Source organism: Cololabis saira, chromosome 19, assembly GCF_033807715.1.
Source record: "Cololabis saira isolate AMF1-May2022 chromosome 19, fColSai1.1, whole genome shotgun sequence".
NCBI lineage: Eukaryota > Metazoa > Chordata > Actinopteri > Beloniformes > Belonidae > Cololabis > Cololabis saira.
In genome coordinates this window covers 12,965,679-12,980,564 of record NC_084605.1, presented here as the reverse complement: position 1 = coordinate 12,980,564, position 14,886 = coordinate 12,965,679, and the positions used below count along the sequence as shown (strand labels likewise).

The following is a 14,886-nucleotide window of genomic DNA, read 5'->3' as shown; positions in this document are numbered from 1 at the left end:
TTTAAGTGTAATGAGATTTGTTTTACTAAAATGAGACATTTTGATTAGAAATAAGACAAATATTCATGTTAAGATTTTGAGTTTTTGCAGTGATCAATTTTACTTATCCTGTGAATGAAAGAGGCATATTGATAAGTTCAGAAAACTGTTTTTTTTATTTTTGTGTTTTGATGTATTTGATGTAAGCCCAGTGGATATTTAAAGCTTACAGAAGGCTGCATTTAACTGCTGCTATGACATTCCTGCAGTATTTCTGCAGGTGGTTTGGTCAGTGCTATTATTTGTAATATATTATATTATTTGTAATCAGCACAAATTATCTGTCCCCATATGATAAAATCCACCATCCCCCCTGACTTTTTTTTTACAACTCGAGTACTGAGTAGGGTATAGTATAGTTTAAGATAATGCAAAGAAGCTGAGACTTAATGTCAATCCCCTTTTTGTTAAGAAACGTATTTTGAATTTCTATGCCAGTCTGTGTATAAATCTGAAACCCTGTCCTAGAGGTTTAAAAAAATTACACAAGCCAAAAAAAATTAATAAAAAAATGTTTGAGATCCATCTACCAACCAGTAGGTGGCCCCAGCATGTTACAATTACATACAGTGGTGACTGTATAGGTCTCTTAAAAATTGCAAATCTCCGTATGTGTGCAAACGAATCGATTTGTATGCTACAACAAATAAGACTACTGATAAACCAGTTGGGTCCATGAGTCATTCTATAATTAGGGGTACATTTCATATCAACCAAAAGTGACAAAATCAGTTTTCTTTTTTGACAAATAATCTAGTTGTTTCCATAATATACCCCCTAAATGTGCTAAATTCATTAATTGCCAAGCTTAAACTCTAATTACATTTGAAATATTTTAATGAAAATAAACATTGGACTCATTATTTTGTCAACCGTGTTACGGACAAATGTTGTGTCATATACAACAAGAACTAGGTACTACACATTTGATAATACATTTGTTTGAAAGGTTTTGAGTCTATTCACCAGGGGTTTTAAGGTTGCCTGTCTAACTGATTTGAAAATATGAATTTTGAGCTTCATAATGGACATTCTATGGGATGTTATCAGGAGGGATTAATAATTTTTTCAACATAAATGCATATTACACTGAATTTAAAGTTATTCACCAATCTTATGTAAGACCTCCCTCTCTACAGATATCCCCCATCTTTTTTTGTTACAGTTTAGTCAATATTTAAAGGATATATGACACAAAAACCATTGATAACACAGTTGACAGGCAAAAATTGCAAATCTCCGTATGTGTGGAAACGTATCGATTTGTATGCTACAACAAATAAGACTACTGATAAACCAGTTCGGTCCATAAGCAACCATGTTGCTGAAGAAAAACTGAATGCTCGTTAGTTTAAAGGGTCCACTGGTCATTTAAAAATGAGAGTATCTTCTCCAGAAACGAGACCACTATTGGCATTTACACATACAAACTGGATTATTGAGAAGTAGAAACGGGGTTTGCTCACAAACACACATTTATTTATTATAATTCCCCAAAAGCAGCGATACTGCAGGGTATGTTGTACGCTTGCGTGAAAACGTCAGCGGTGTGTTTGCAGCTGGAGGAGGAGGAGGAGGATGGGACTCTGCTGATGCTGATGCGAGAGTCTCCGGCGCCTGTGATTAACATCGTTGGACTGATTGTCGTGTGATGGACCTTCTCGATCTCATTCAACAAGCTCGTCGTTTCCTAGTGGTTTACGGATGTGCTTTATGGGTGCTGGCACAAACGAGGGCATGAGATCGGAGGATTTCTGAGGAGAAAGCGCAGTTTTCGACTCGTCACTCGTCTGGCCTGTCTTGGCTGACACAGGTGGATTTGACGCCGCAAAACGGCGACCAAAGGACGAAATAACACCGGGCTGTGACTGAGACAGCTATTTGTGTCTCGTATGCTGCACATTTTAAGTGAAAAGGAAACGGCTGGGTGTGTTTAAACGAGGCGGGGGGAGATGGACTGTGTATAGTGTTAGCCTGCTAGTGCGGCTAATGTCGCTAGCTCGTCACGGAGCCCGCTCGACCAATGGGAAGAGAGGGGGGCGGGGCTACGGTCCGTTGCTGACTTAAAAGCGTTTTCTGCACGCGCGCGTCTCATTAACGGCGTTAAAACGGAAGGTGGAAGGTGTTTGAGTCTCGACGACGCCTGGGCTCAGTTGACGCCTCTTTAGCGAATTTACAGTGCATTAAGTTGAGAAAAATCCTCTTAGAAGCGTTATGTTGACAAACACTTACGACTTACCGCGTTAATTCGTATTTTGTTGTTAACTTGAAGACTCAAGTGTGTTCAAGTGTTCAGCAGCTCCAGGTCGAAGTGAAATTATTGATGTTGCTGAAAAAATAGGGCAGCATCTAAGAGTGAATCCACGATGACAGAAAAGCACATAGTGAGTCAAAGCTAGTTTATATATATATATTACAAATAATTCACCGTGGCGTTTAAAGCCAAGCAACAATGAAATGTAAATAACATGTTATCAAAACTACTGGTACTGACTGAGTTTGCTCTTATCTGTAAAACCTGGTGTATTTAATTGTTAAGAGGTAACCAACAATTCTCTCGATTATTTAATTCACTGGAGGTGTATCTAGCCACATAAAAACATGGCGTTAAAGCTGGTGAACTGGATTTTGACGACAGCAGTCAGATAAAACGTCTCCCAACTCTTTCAAGTTTTCTAGGAGGGGTAGCCAGGATAAATGGAGACGACAGTCCTGTCTAGCCCTCTGGGGCTCACGCAGTGGGAGGCCGACCAGACATTTCCTCTGGGATTTCAACTTCTGGATTCAGACAATGAAGCTGTGCTCTGTCAAAGTGGCCAGACAGGTTTGGGTTTCAGGAAAGGCGATCAGGGTGAAACTCTCAAACAAAGTGAGGAAGAAAAGGTTTTTGTGGATAAGCCGGACGAGTTGGAAAACTTCATAAATGCCTCAACTTTTTCCTGTGGAGATTTGCAGTTTTTCGGAGGACACGCTGCAATTTCCCAAACTTCTCTCAAGCAAGAATTGTCTTGCACAGAAAAAACTGAAGGACTTGATGAAATCAGTGACTGCACTTTGTCGTGGCTCTTTTCTCCAGACTTGGCTGATGTGATTGGGAAAACCTCTGCCCGCAAGGAGCTGACTCTGACACAGGATTCCCCTCTTGAGGGGTCGGATGTCCTCATTAACCAGGCTGAGCAAATGAGCCTCAGTATGCCATCTTCACATACAATATCAGAGGACAATTCTGATTTTAACACAAGTGATCCATTTTTGTTAGTAGATCTTTCGAATGAAAACTCTTGTCTCACGCCGACGTCTTCAGGGGAGTTGAATGCACAGGGTGTCACTGAGGAGCTGGAATACCTGCCACAGGAGGAGCAGACAGGTCTCCCTCCCCTACCGAGCAGTGAGACTTTGTCACCTGAAACCGGTCACAAAAGTTTATTCCCTGATCAAGTGACTGATCTGCCTGTAACCAGTCACTCTACCCCTCTAGGTTTATCTGAGACCTGCCTGCAGCCTAACCATATCAAGAAACTCCAGGAGTGTTTTGAAGGATCTGTGCCTTTGTTGGATTTAGAGGTTCCAGATTTTGACAACGGTGTCAGCCTATGCCCCGTCGGTTTTGAATCCGTCTGCACAGGTAATTCTTTAGATTTATCAACAGAAGAGTTGGGGCTGGCACAAGCTACTGTAATTGGAGATCTTCCTTCAGAGCAACAAAGTGAGAATGAATCACTTGCTCTGGGTTTGTCGGATGAGCCTTCTTTCCTGACACTGCCTCTGACTGAAGATGCTTCCATTCAGGGTGATCTCACCACTGAGAATAACTCTGTGGAGAATGTTTCCCAGGATTTGATGGAAGACGACGTTTGTTTTGGAGCAAAAAATCACGGGCATGAAACAATGGCTTTGGATCTAAACTTGACTGTTGAAGAGGCCCATAATGACGAATCGTGGGACTTGAAACCACAGGAGGGTGTGCAGAATGGAAGTGCTATCAGTCCAACAGCTGAGCAGACGGAGGAGAAGCTGACGCACACCAACCAGCTTGAGGAATCAGATTGTCATGAAGTGACTTCCTTGGATTTTTCGGTTCAGGACGTGAACACGTCTCCTGAAACTGGGTGGACTAGTGAGCAGGATGTGGTGGCCATTTCTCTCTCTAAGATGGTGGTAGATGACTCACTGCCAATGGTCTCAGCTGAGAATACGAGGGAGGAAGATGTCTCTCCGCTAAAAGCTGTATTCGATGCTTTAGACCAAGATGGAGATGGCTTCGTTCGTATTGAAGAGTTTATGGAGTTTGCGGCTGCCTATGGGGCCGATCAGGTGAGATGCCTTTCCATCGCTTGAGGGCCTCGTCTCCAATGCATGTTGAGTGAAATTCCATGTAAAACGATACCTGACTCCATTTATTATTGATCTTTCACATGAATCTAGAGGGCACACTGGAAAAAGCCTGTTTCATCAGCTGAAATCTATCCACTGATTTGACTGACTTTGTCAGTATTTCAGTTTGTTTTTTTAATTATCTAAGTCTATTTCAAAGTCATTGGCATTAAAAGAAGTAAATCAAAATGTAAGGATGTTTGCTCTTAGTTTGTGTGTTTTAGTAGAAGGATGTTTGACATGGGGATTAGTTGTGTCTTTTATATTGAATATGTTTGCTTGAAGTTAAAACATTTATATAGGGCTAAGCGATTTTGGACAAAAATAAAATCCTGATTTTTTTTCTCTGAAAACCCGATTTTCGATTTCGATTTTTTTGGTAAAACTACAAAAGACAATGGAATAAATTTGTTTCTATCTGTTTTTATCTTTATTTTTAAAGAAAAATAGCAAACAAATGTCCCTATTGGGAATGAAGTGCAATTGAAAGATACTGTAAATCCTCCTTGAGTTTAGTAAAGTGACAACATTTACAATTTTCTTGACCAAACAAAGATGACTAGACGAGCTCTGTCTGTAATGCAGCCAGCTGCAAAAAAGGAAAATCGATTTTCCGGTTTTCCTTTTTTTAACATCGATTGTGATTAATAAATCCGATTTAGATTTAAAATCAATTAATCGCACAGCCCTACATTTATACCAATCTTTTCAGATTCCTGTTGCCCTAACATGCTAATAGACTACTTGGTTGTTGGTGTGTTTTCCAGTAGCTTCCAAAGGATTGGTGTGAAATATTTTCAGGAGAAGTACTGCGGTATATTATGAAGCCACGCATGAATAGAGACACGTTACCCCCCTCCCCCGTTTATTTATTTTTTTACTTTTTTGTGGGTGAGCAGCATTCAAAAGCTAGGATTTGGGTAAGCATCCAGAAAAATCTGTCAAGCATATTGTTAGTCATGAATTCTGTCAGGCTTGAAACTCCTCCATATGTCAAATGACAGACTCGTTTCCTCATTTGCATATCCTGTGGTTTGGGATAATCTCTTGTGGTATTATTGCTGTGTGTCACTCCACCCATGGGCCTTACCATTTTATTTTATATTCTCCTCTCACTAAGCTCACTTTATGAAGTAACAGAAAGCCAAGAGTCACTTATTAAATGTAGATCTTTGGAGCATGGTACATTATTCAAGGTTTTGTAGTGTTGAATCAAAAGTAAAAGAAATTAAAAAAAAACTTTCACAGAGACCACACATGCATCACAGTTGAGGCAACTTTAGTTTCATTTCCTAACACGCTTGCCTGTGTACTTGTACTTTTGTTTACATGAATCAGAGTCAGGTTCAGGAAAATGATTACAAGTTAGCTAATTATAGTAAAAGGATTGACATAAATAATAATGTAACCTAACTGCTAAGTATACTTTGGTGAGCGGATATTAAATTGATCCAAATCCACTCATTACATTTATTTTGTTCCATGTTTGCTTCTGGCTGTAGTTTACTAACTTTAAAATGAATACCAATACCTTGAGCAATCTTTTATTTATGTCTTGTGTTGTTTAATTCCTCCAACAAATGTTTGTTCTACAGTAGCTGATTTGTACGACGTAGTATTAGGGCCAAACTAAAAAAATAAATAAAAAAAGGGAAATTACGAGAATAAAGTCATAATATAATGAGAATAAAGTCGTAAAATTACGAGAATAAAGTCATAATGTTGCGAGAATAAAGTCGTAATAGAATAAAGTCGTAATATTATGAGAATACAGTCGTAATATTACGAGAATAAAGTCATAATGTTGCGAGAATAAAGTCGTAATAGAATAAAGTCGTAAAATTACGAGAATAAAGTCGTAAAATTACGAGAATAAAGTCGTAATATTACGAGAATAAAGTCATAATGTTGCGAGAATAAAGTCGTAATAGAATAAAGTCGTAACATTACGAGAATAAAGTCGTAATTTATGAGAATAAAGTCGTAATATTATAAGAATAAAGTCGTGATATTATGAGAATATAATTTATGAGAAGGAAGAGCATCTTCTCCCTGTGTTAAGATGAGGAATATTGAGCATCTTGTGAAGTTATTATTTATAATATATTTAATATTACGACTTTATTCTCAAAATATTACGACTTTATTCTCAAAATATTACGACTTTATTCTCGTAATATTATGACTTTACTCTCGTAATTTTACGACTTTATTCTCAAAATATTAAGACTTTATTCTCATATTATTATGACTTTATTCTCGTAATTTCCATTTTTTTTGTCTTAGTTTGGCCCTAATACTCTGTCGTAGATTTGAATTGAGTTTGAGTTTATTTATATGGCACCAGTTCATAACTAAAATAATCGAAGGACTCTTTAAAAAGAAAATTAACAAGATCAATACAGTTCCATTACAGTCCAATTAAAGTCAAATTGCATATAGAAGTTATGAGGGCCGGTTTTCCACACAATCTATTATTGGGGCAGGTCACCTGTACAAACGGCCACTCAAAAAAACCCAGTAGAACTTCATTGCAGACTTTGTGTGTGTGAGTAAGGAACATTTTTTTACATGAATAAATATAATCTATCAGATAAACTTGACTTAAACTAACCTAATGCAGTCAATCTAATCCGCATAAAATGTCCAAGCAGATGTAGTAGAATATTGTGGTCTTTAGTGAATGTAACAGCCTAGACAGAAAACAATGCATAAAGTTATATGTATTCTCCCCTAAATCAGATGGATTTTTTTATTTATTTATTTATTTTTCCGGCTGTCAACCAACTACTCTAGCCATATTTTGAATGATAGAGGAGCCAACATTTTGGTGTATTTAGTCTAATGAAAATCACTTATACCCATGGATTTGGTGGAGAATGCTAAAGGAGATAACACTCTCTGGGACCTCAATTTATTTTAAATGTGGCTGGTGAAATGCTGTATCTGAAAGGTTTAACAGCAGACTGTTATCAGACTAAGGAGATTGATTTATTGCTAAATGTGTGCTGACTTTCAATTAATTTGACTTTCAATTCATATGACTCTCAAAAGCTGTAGGAGTTAAATATGTGCTCTCAAAGGAAGCTTATTAAGAAACTAGAACATTTCTGTCCTTTCACAATCTGAGACATTCAGAACTTCACCCATATTTTTCCAATTCATACTCTTTCAATTTAATTAAGTACACTTATCTACAGAATTAATGTAAAGCTAAATTATAATGTAACCTTTCAGTAGATTCAGAACTCATTCAGTGTGAAAGACTCACACATGCACACAGATATGATTACATCTTTGCTGAGGTAGAAGATGGTTCACTCATATCAGTTAGGAGTACATGTGAATGTACTTTTCATATTTGAATAAGTGTTGCCGTGATGCATCCTTGTGTTGCAGTTATCTGCTGATAAAACCAGTTTGAATATCCTCTTCCTCTGAGCAAGTCTGGTTGGCAAAGGTATATTTTGGGTAATGGAGGTAATAGAGATATTTTGGCATGTGGTTGAGAAAATCATGGGGACAAGAAATCACTGGAAAAAGTGAATTGGACATGGGGTTAAGACTGTTATAGATGGATACAAAACATTTTTAGTTAATATCTTAATTTTGTTGTTCCTTGTGCAGTTTAGTCCTTGAGTTTCTATTAGTTTTTATGTCGGCATACTTTAGTTGGGGCCTAAGAGTAGCATTTGCATTTGCACCTGCTTTTACTTCTTTGGAACTATCTCAGATACCTGTCAAACAATCATGAGGTATTTGCATGACTGTCAGTTGCTGCTTGTATCCTAAGCATGCAAATGTTTCTTCCAGAATTATTTCAGGATATGATGGCAACCATATTCATAATCGCACACACTACAAAGTGCATGGACTTTAAATATGCTTTCTCTCTTGTTAAAATTCCCTGTCTGGCATGTTCAAACTTGGCCAATAAACCTGATTCTGAAAACAAGACCTATGCTCACTAATGTATTAAATCAGATGTTCCTCCGAAGGCATGCAGGATGCCATTTAATTATATTTCCACTTGCTGGCTTGCAAACTTTTTTGGGTAGGATGTATTTTTTAGGAAGACTTGAGCCGTTTAATTTGTGGCCAATGTTGTTGATTTGAAGTTAAACCACGTCATGAACTAGAGTTTAGTTATATTGCTGTGTTGAGAACCGTGAGCCATAAAAAGTTACCTGCTGATATGCTTTCAGGGACTTTGGTTTTATCATCTGAATACGTGACCTCACATGGGAAGTGTCCCGCGGACGTGCATCAAATCAGTGAATTGACTGTCTGACCACTAGTCACTCTCTGGTTTTGACCCTGATTCTACACAAAAGCGACACTGAACTGCATTGTACTGGTGTCTCCCTTGTGAGTTGACACTACTGAGCCTACTTTTGCCAGCCTCTCTCCCCTCACCCACAGCTTTTATGTACTGCCCCTCTAATCCACAATGGAATGTCCCATAGTCTAAAAAAAATCCCCTCTCTCGAGTTCACTTTTGTGTGGATGTCTGTCAGTGTTTTAAGATTTTTTTTTAAATGTATTTATTTTTTTCCTTTAACATCGGTTTTGCCAAGCCAGTAGGCTTATGATTTATGGTTATCCGTTTTGTTTAGGAACTATTGTGAAATCCCCTTTGAGAACTACTTTCTCTAGGGTATTCTTCTCCATGGGGTTATGCACAACAGTGGTCTATGTGAAGGCGGTCAGGCATGCCGCAACACTGATTAGACACAAATAGAGGAAACAGAAAAACCACAGTGCCTTTGCTGCTCCGTTAAGCGGGGAAATTGATGGTTGCATTTTAGTTTTTAGCTTAGTCTTTCCACTGCCTTGTATTGTTGTACTTGTGAACTTTAGTCATGCTTCTTATTAAAAAATATATAAAGACAACACAGTGAATTATTTTCAAAAATAAACCTTTTGTAATGGGGATAGAGGTTAAAACGGAGTTTTGGTCTTTAGAGATGGTTTTTCATGTTTTTTTTTAGATTTGACATATTTTTTCAGATTTGTTTTTTTACCCGCAAACAAACTGGAGGATTTTGCAACACGTATGCCAAAACACAAAAGCAGTTAACTGGATTAAAATTAGAATATTTTAGTCCATTACAAGGTACAGTTATACCTATAGTACTGGGTAAAGTAAATCTGAAACAGAAACCTGTTTGTTTTTTTCTTTTTCAGGCTTGTTTTGAACTTGTTTAACCAAGGGCAGGTTTCCAGTTAAACAGCTGTAAAGAGACTTTTCCAGTTGCTGTACTGATTTCCTATTCACCTTTTAGTTTTTAGGTCAGACCTAGGAATAGCCAGCAGGCTCTGTTCACAAGACCTCAGGGGCCTGGCACTGCTGTAGAGTCTTAACAACTCAGATGTAGGCCATGGATAGCTTCCATCCACAGTATGGTAGGTTAAAACTGCTCTGTTTGGCAGCCTGTACAGTGGCACATTGTGATAACCTGCCTTAGTCTCTGTGTGCAGAAACAATAATAAATAACAGATCCCTGATAATTATAGCAGACCTGAAAAGATGCCCCCAGAATATCTTGATTAAAACACCTTAGTTTTTCACTTTACCCAGCAGAGGTGTTTCTAAGCCGCTGCATGGAACAACACAGTTTCCTGTGAACTGTGATGCTTTGAGCTGGAAAACTAAAATCTATATTCAAACACCCACCACTAACCTCAGCCACGTTTCGAACTGGTAACCCCTAACCCCTTTTAAAATTCATCATCTGTGCTTTTTTTTTCTCACTATTTATATATAGGAAATCCAATTTTACAGCATGGCAATGGTAGAGATAGAAATTTGTTGGGCCTTGATGTTGCATGCTGAACCTAACATTGCAGTGATAGCATAAACCAGCATTCACACATCACTCCCTTATCTTACTACATTACAGCTGTGTTTAATTCACCAAACCCAGATCATAAAGCACAGAGGTTGTCAGTCACTTTAAGATTTTGAGCCTTTCAGCTTCTTGAGCCAGAGCTCAGCAAGGCTAAGCAGATAAACTTGTTTTGTGTAATTGATATACTGTAGAAGAGAAGCTTCACGAAGGATAAAGTGTCTGATGCCACCATGTTTACATTTGATGCTGTTCACAACTGATGCAGCTATTTGTTTCATTGATACACATATAACAATCATAATAATATCTTTAATTTGTTACATACGTGACAGTTAATTGTATGAATGGTCTCTATTTATGATAATTTCATGGTACGGAGTTGTCATGTTTATAGGTTACTGTAGGTCTTTTGGAGATGTATTTTCACATATGGGAAAATAAGTTGCTAGGTTACTGCAAGATGATGTTTTATGTAGGTACACTTGCGTAATCTATTGACCACTTTACTGTTGCTTGTGGCCAAATGTATATTGGTAAATGTTATGTGACGCAACTTATGAAAGTAAACACAACTTGAACTGTATTTTACCAAGTTTGTGTGATACACAAAATACTTTCCTTAAAAATACATGTAAGTATGCAAAGTTTTTTAATGGTAAAATCCTTTTGACTACTTAAGATTTTGGAGAATTTCATTTAAACTTTAAACTTTAAAGACCTTTGTACATTTTAAAGTCCTTATAAACTTGCTATTGTGCTGTATCCAATAAAGTAAAATACTTGACATCTGTAAAACTTAGTGTACTTCTGGAGGCCAGACGTGTTTTATTGGTGACTTTTTGCTCTGTACTGAGATTATAGTTGGTGTTGACAGAATTCTCCAGTTTATGACCTACGAGTAAAACATTCTTGAGAGCTTTTACAGTCTTAACATAGTATATGTTCAAATTAAAAACTGATGTTCTTTTTGAGTACGCCATGCTATTTTTGTTGAGGCCACAATGCAAATACTGTGGCCAAGTAATCTGCCCCCTTCTGCTGGAAACTTTGCATCATTCATTACATCATCACAGAGGAACAAGGGAGAACAGATGACACTATCGCGTCATCTGTGATAGTGTAGACTGTTGCCATGGTGATATTTATTCTGAGAGTTAAGTGATTTTGTTTTTTTTCCTTTTTTTCAGGTAAAGAATCTGACCAAGTTTTTGGATCCCAGTGGCCTTGGAGTCATCAGTTTTGAAGACTTTCACCGTGGAATATCTGCAATTAGCAATGGTGGTGAGTTTAACACATCTTTTACTGTTTTCCCTGTAAATTCTTCTCCAAATGTCTGCCATTTGTGGCCTCTTTCAGAATAAGACCTAAAAACTGAAACAATCAAAATGCAACAAGCTCTTTTTGTCATTTATCATAAGAGGTGTGATTTTCAATCTGATGTTTATCTCATAATTGTATTTGTTTGTACTAAACTAAATCCTTCCACAGCAAATTTAAAAAACAACAAAGACGTCACTTTCTATTGGGTATGATGCAAAGTTAATGTGATAATGTGCTGGGACAGTTTTAGTCTTCATCTATTAGCATAACCCGTGGTGCCAAATACGGTTGTCTCTGCAGCATGTTTATATCTGTTGCTCCAATGAGATGAAATATTTTGACAACAAAGAAGGGACACTGACCCCCCCCCTTCTTTTTTTTTAATGTTTGACTAATGCTTGATAGATTTGACTAAATTTAATGCTGCATGAAACCATTTTGATGTCTTCATAGTTCACTTTTGAAAAAGGCTTCACACTTAAAATTTAAGCTGACAACAGTGGTTATTGTCAGAAGTGGGCATGATAGATTAAGATGCACCACTGCATACATTTCAAAGTAATGCGGCTGCGAACAACACTTGTTGGATGTTTTGATACACTGTTCAGATAGTGCCACTACGGTAGTGTGATTGGGTTGAAGAGGTATCAATTTATCGATTTTCTAGAATTCCTTCTAAGGTTTTCTGGGTTGCACAGTTCTGGTTACCCATGTCTTTAATAAGTTATGCAATGGAAAGCTTGAGATGAACAGACACAAGGGCTGATTGGCGAGTTTTCAAAGTGGGAGTGTCAGTGTCCTATTCACGTAAATTATTTATTGCCCTCTCTCTACCCTGCCTTCTCTTTGTGTTTTGTCTCATACTCACCATTGTTATAAAAAATACAGTGAAAGCACAGAAATGTTTTTTGGAAAAAGCATATTTAAGCAATTTTTTAAAAAGTACTTTAATACAAAATATGACACTGTGGAAGTCGTGAAAATAGATGAGCCGACAACTTCTCACGGTGCGGACACAGAAGCGTGTGTCCCTTTATTCAATCCACCAGTTAACTGAAACTAAACGTTAAGAAGCTTGCGCTTCCCATCACAGAACTAACTGACTCCAAAAACGTCACCGTACTTAGAGGGACCCTAACACATTAAACACATAGACCAAAACACTAGTAACAACATAAATTATAACCTGAATAAACGCTGTATGGTAATGCTGTGACTAACATCTCTATGCAGGTGAATTATGTACACATCACTATGAATGATAAAGGCACTACACAACGTTAATACATTAGTTCATGTTACCTTTTGTTGGAGGGTTTTGTTTTGCTTTATGAAGACGTAAACATTACTTTAACTTTCCAAGTAGTTAATGCACTGGTGATACATTTCCTGTATGCGTGTCACTTTCGAGACACTGGCTATTAGATTTACCATAGCTACACTTATTGGGAACATTTGGTCTGGAAAGATGCCAGAACCTCTTGTACTGTCATTGGTTTTAACAGCGTCAGTGCACCCCCTTCTTTTGTATTTAATTTCTGCTCCACATTTCACTGAAGAATGTACCTCTTTAATATAGACATGCCTGCAGGCTGTTGAAATACTTACACCCTGTTCTGGCTGCGGGATGTCTGGAATAATAAGAAAATATGCATTCCATGACTGTTTGACAGAATGCCAAGAGACTACAGGTGCATTCTTCGACAGACGCCAGATTCTCTGTTGCTATCCCATCCATTGAAAACTCATTTCACTTTAATAGCTTGCAAGACATTCAAGTTAAAAAAGCAAAGGGTTACATAAGACCCAGGGGCATAAAAAACCCTCAGGTCTTCTGGCACACTGGAACATTGTTTGTGTTCTTTTCTCTCAGTGGGGCTCTATTCACAGCTCTGTTTACTAGATACGGGAGCAGCGGTGGTTGGTGGGACTTTTATTGGTCTGTCTCAGGTTGCACTCTTGGTCTAAAAGCACTTTCAGTGAAAGGCTTTTATTGACAAACAAAAATTGGATATGGCCTGTTTTCTGCCCATCATTGATTTATTTTGCCCATACTCTCTCTGTAAGATATCTAGGTTTCCCTGAAATGTGAGTTTAAAAATTGACATAATATTTACTGTCACATCAAACTTAAATTGTTGTCTGTAAATAAGGCCAAGTAGGGCAGTTAGATTGATTTAAATATGTTGATAAAGTGATCATATTAGAGGGGAAAACATAGGGTTATCAAAGGTGTACATTTGGTATTACTTTGATAATTGTTGTTCCTGTATTATTTTGTGGAATATTGTGAACTTTAAAAGTTCACCTCTTGCCGTTTGTCTGGTTAAAAAGGACGATTCATCAATCTTATCTAAGATCAGAAGGGATTGTATTTAATTAAATAACTGAGTATATGTTTGTTACACACTCGGTTATGTGTGTGTGTGTGTATATATATATGTGTGTGTGTGTGTGTGTGTGTGTGTGTGTGTGTATATATATATATATATATATATATATATATATATATATATGTATATGTGTATGTATGTATATGTGTGTGTGTATAGAAGCTTAGTAGGTACTGTAGCTATAGATTTAATGTGGTGATGAACATTTTATAAAATCTTTTAGCAGATTAATTTTGGATTGAAGGAAATGGATATATGATTCATGTAAATGTGCAGGTAAACAAAATCTTAAACAAGATGTTATTTTGAATGTATTACTTTTTTGTTATGATCAGTTTTTCCTTTGGCCTGTTTTTCATTTATTTTCGGAGACACTCTATGTTCTCCTTATTGCATACTGGCTGTCTGTTTGCAGAACGTTTGTACTTTACACTGTGTTCTTATGTTTGTTGAGCCTCTCTTCTGTTTGACTGTTTATTCAGCACACATTAAACCTGTCCTCCTCCTCTCATATATCCAGGCCCAGAACCACAGATCTACAATGTAAGCTACAGTCCAGGGGATGGAGCTGTGAGCTGTCCAGAGGAGTATGATGAGGTGAGGCACCAATCAAGAGGCTTAGCCTCTTTTGTTGTGTCCGTGATCCAGTTGTTGTGCTTTCAGCTCCCATCGACGCATACAGCAGAGCAGTGTGAAGTCCACAGGCTGAACTCTGTGTGCACTCTAGGTTTTCCCACTGAGTGGTTTGCAGAGATATCATTACCACCCTGTGAATACTCCACAGAATGAACATACTGGTTTGGCTGAGACCAACTAGCATCTGGCAAGCAAGGCTTTTGCAGATTCGTTCACAAATATCAAATTGGCTGGAATGTGCATAAGTTTTCTAATGTGTGCAGACTCGCCTT

The 14,886-nt window shown here is 37.5% G+C and overlaps 1 protein-coding gene across 2 annotated transcripts in view; it reads left to right on the top strand.

The window, feature by feature from the left end:
• The first annotated feature begins 1,616 nt into the window (after positions 1–1,616).
• The window catches only part of rab11fip3 (RAB11 family interacting protein 3 (class II)), a 29,969-nt gene continuing 16,699 nt past the window's right edge, over positions 1,617–14,886 (top strand). For both annotated transcript variants that reach the window (XM_061709111.1, XM_061709110.1), the window contains exons 1-3: positions 1,617–4,353; positions 11,453–11,546; positions 14,499–14,575. In XM_061709111.1, the coding sequence (XP_061565095.1) occupies positions 2,737–4,353; positions 11,453–11,546; positions 14,499–14,575 (1,788 nt within the window). In that variant the 5' untranslated portion in view covers positions 1,617–2,736. The remainder of the gene's footprint in view (positions 4,354–11,452; positions 11,547–14,498; positions 14,576–14,886) is intronic.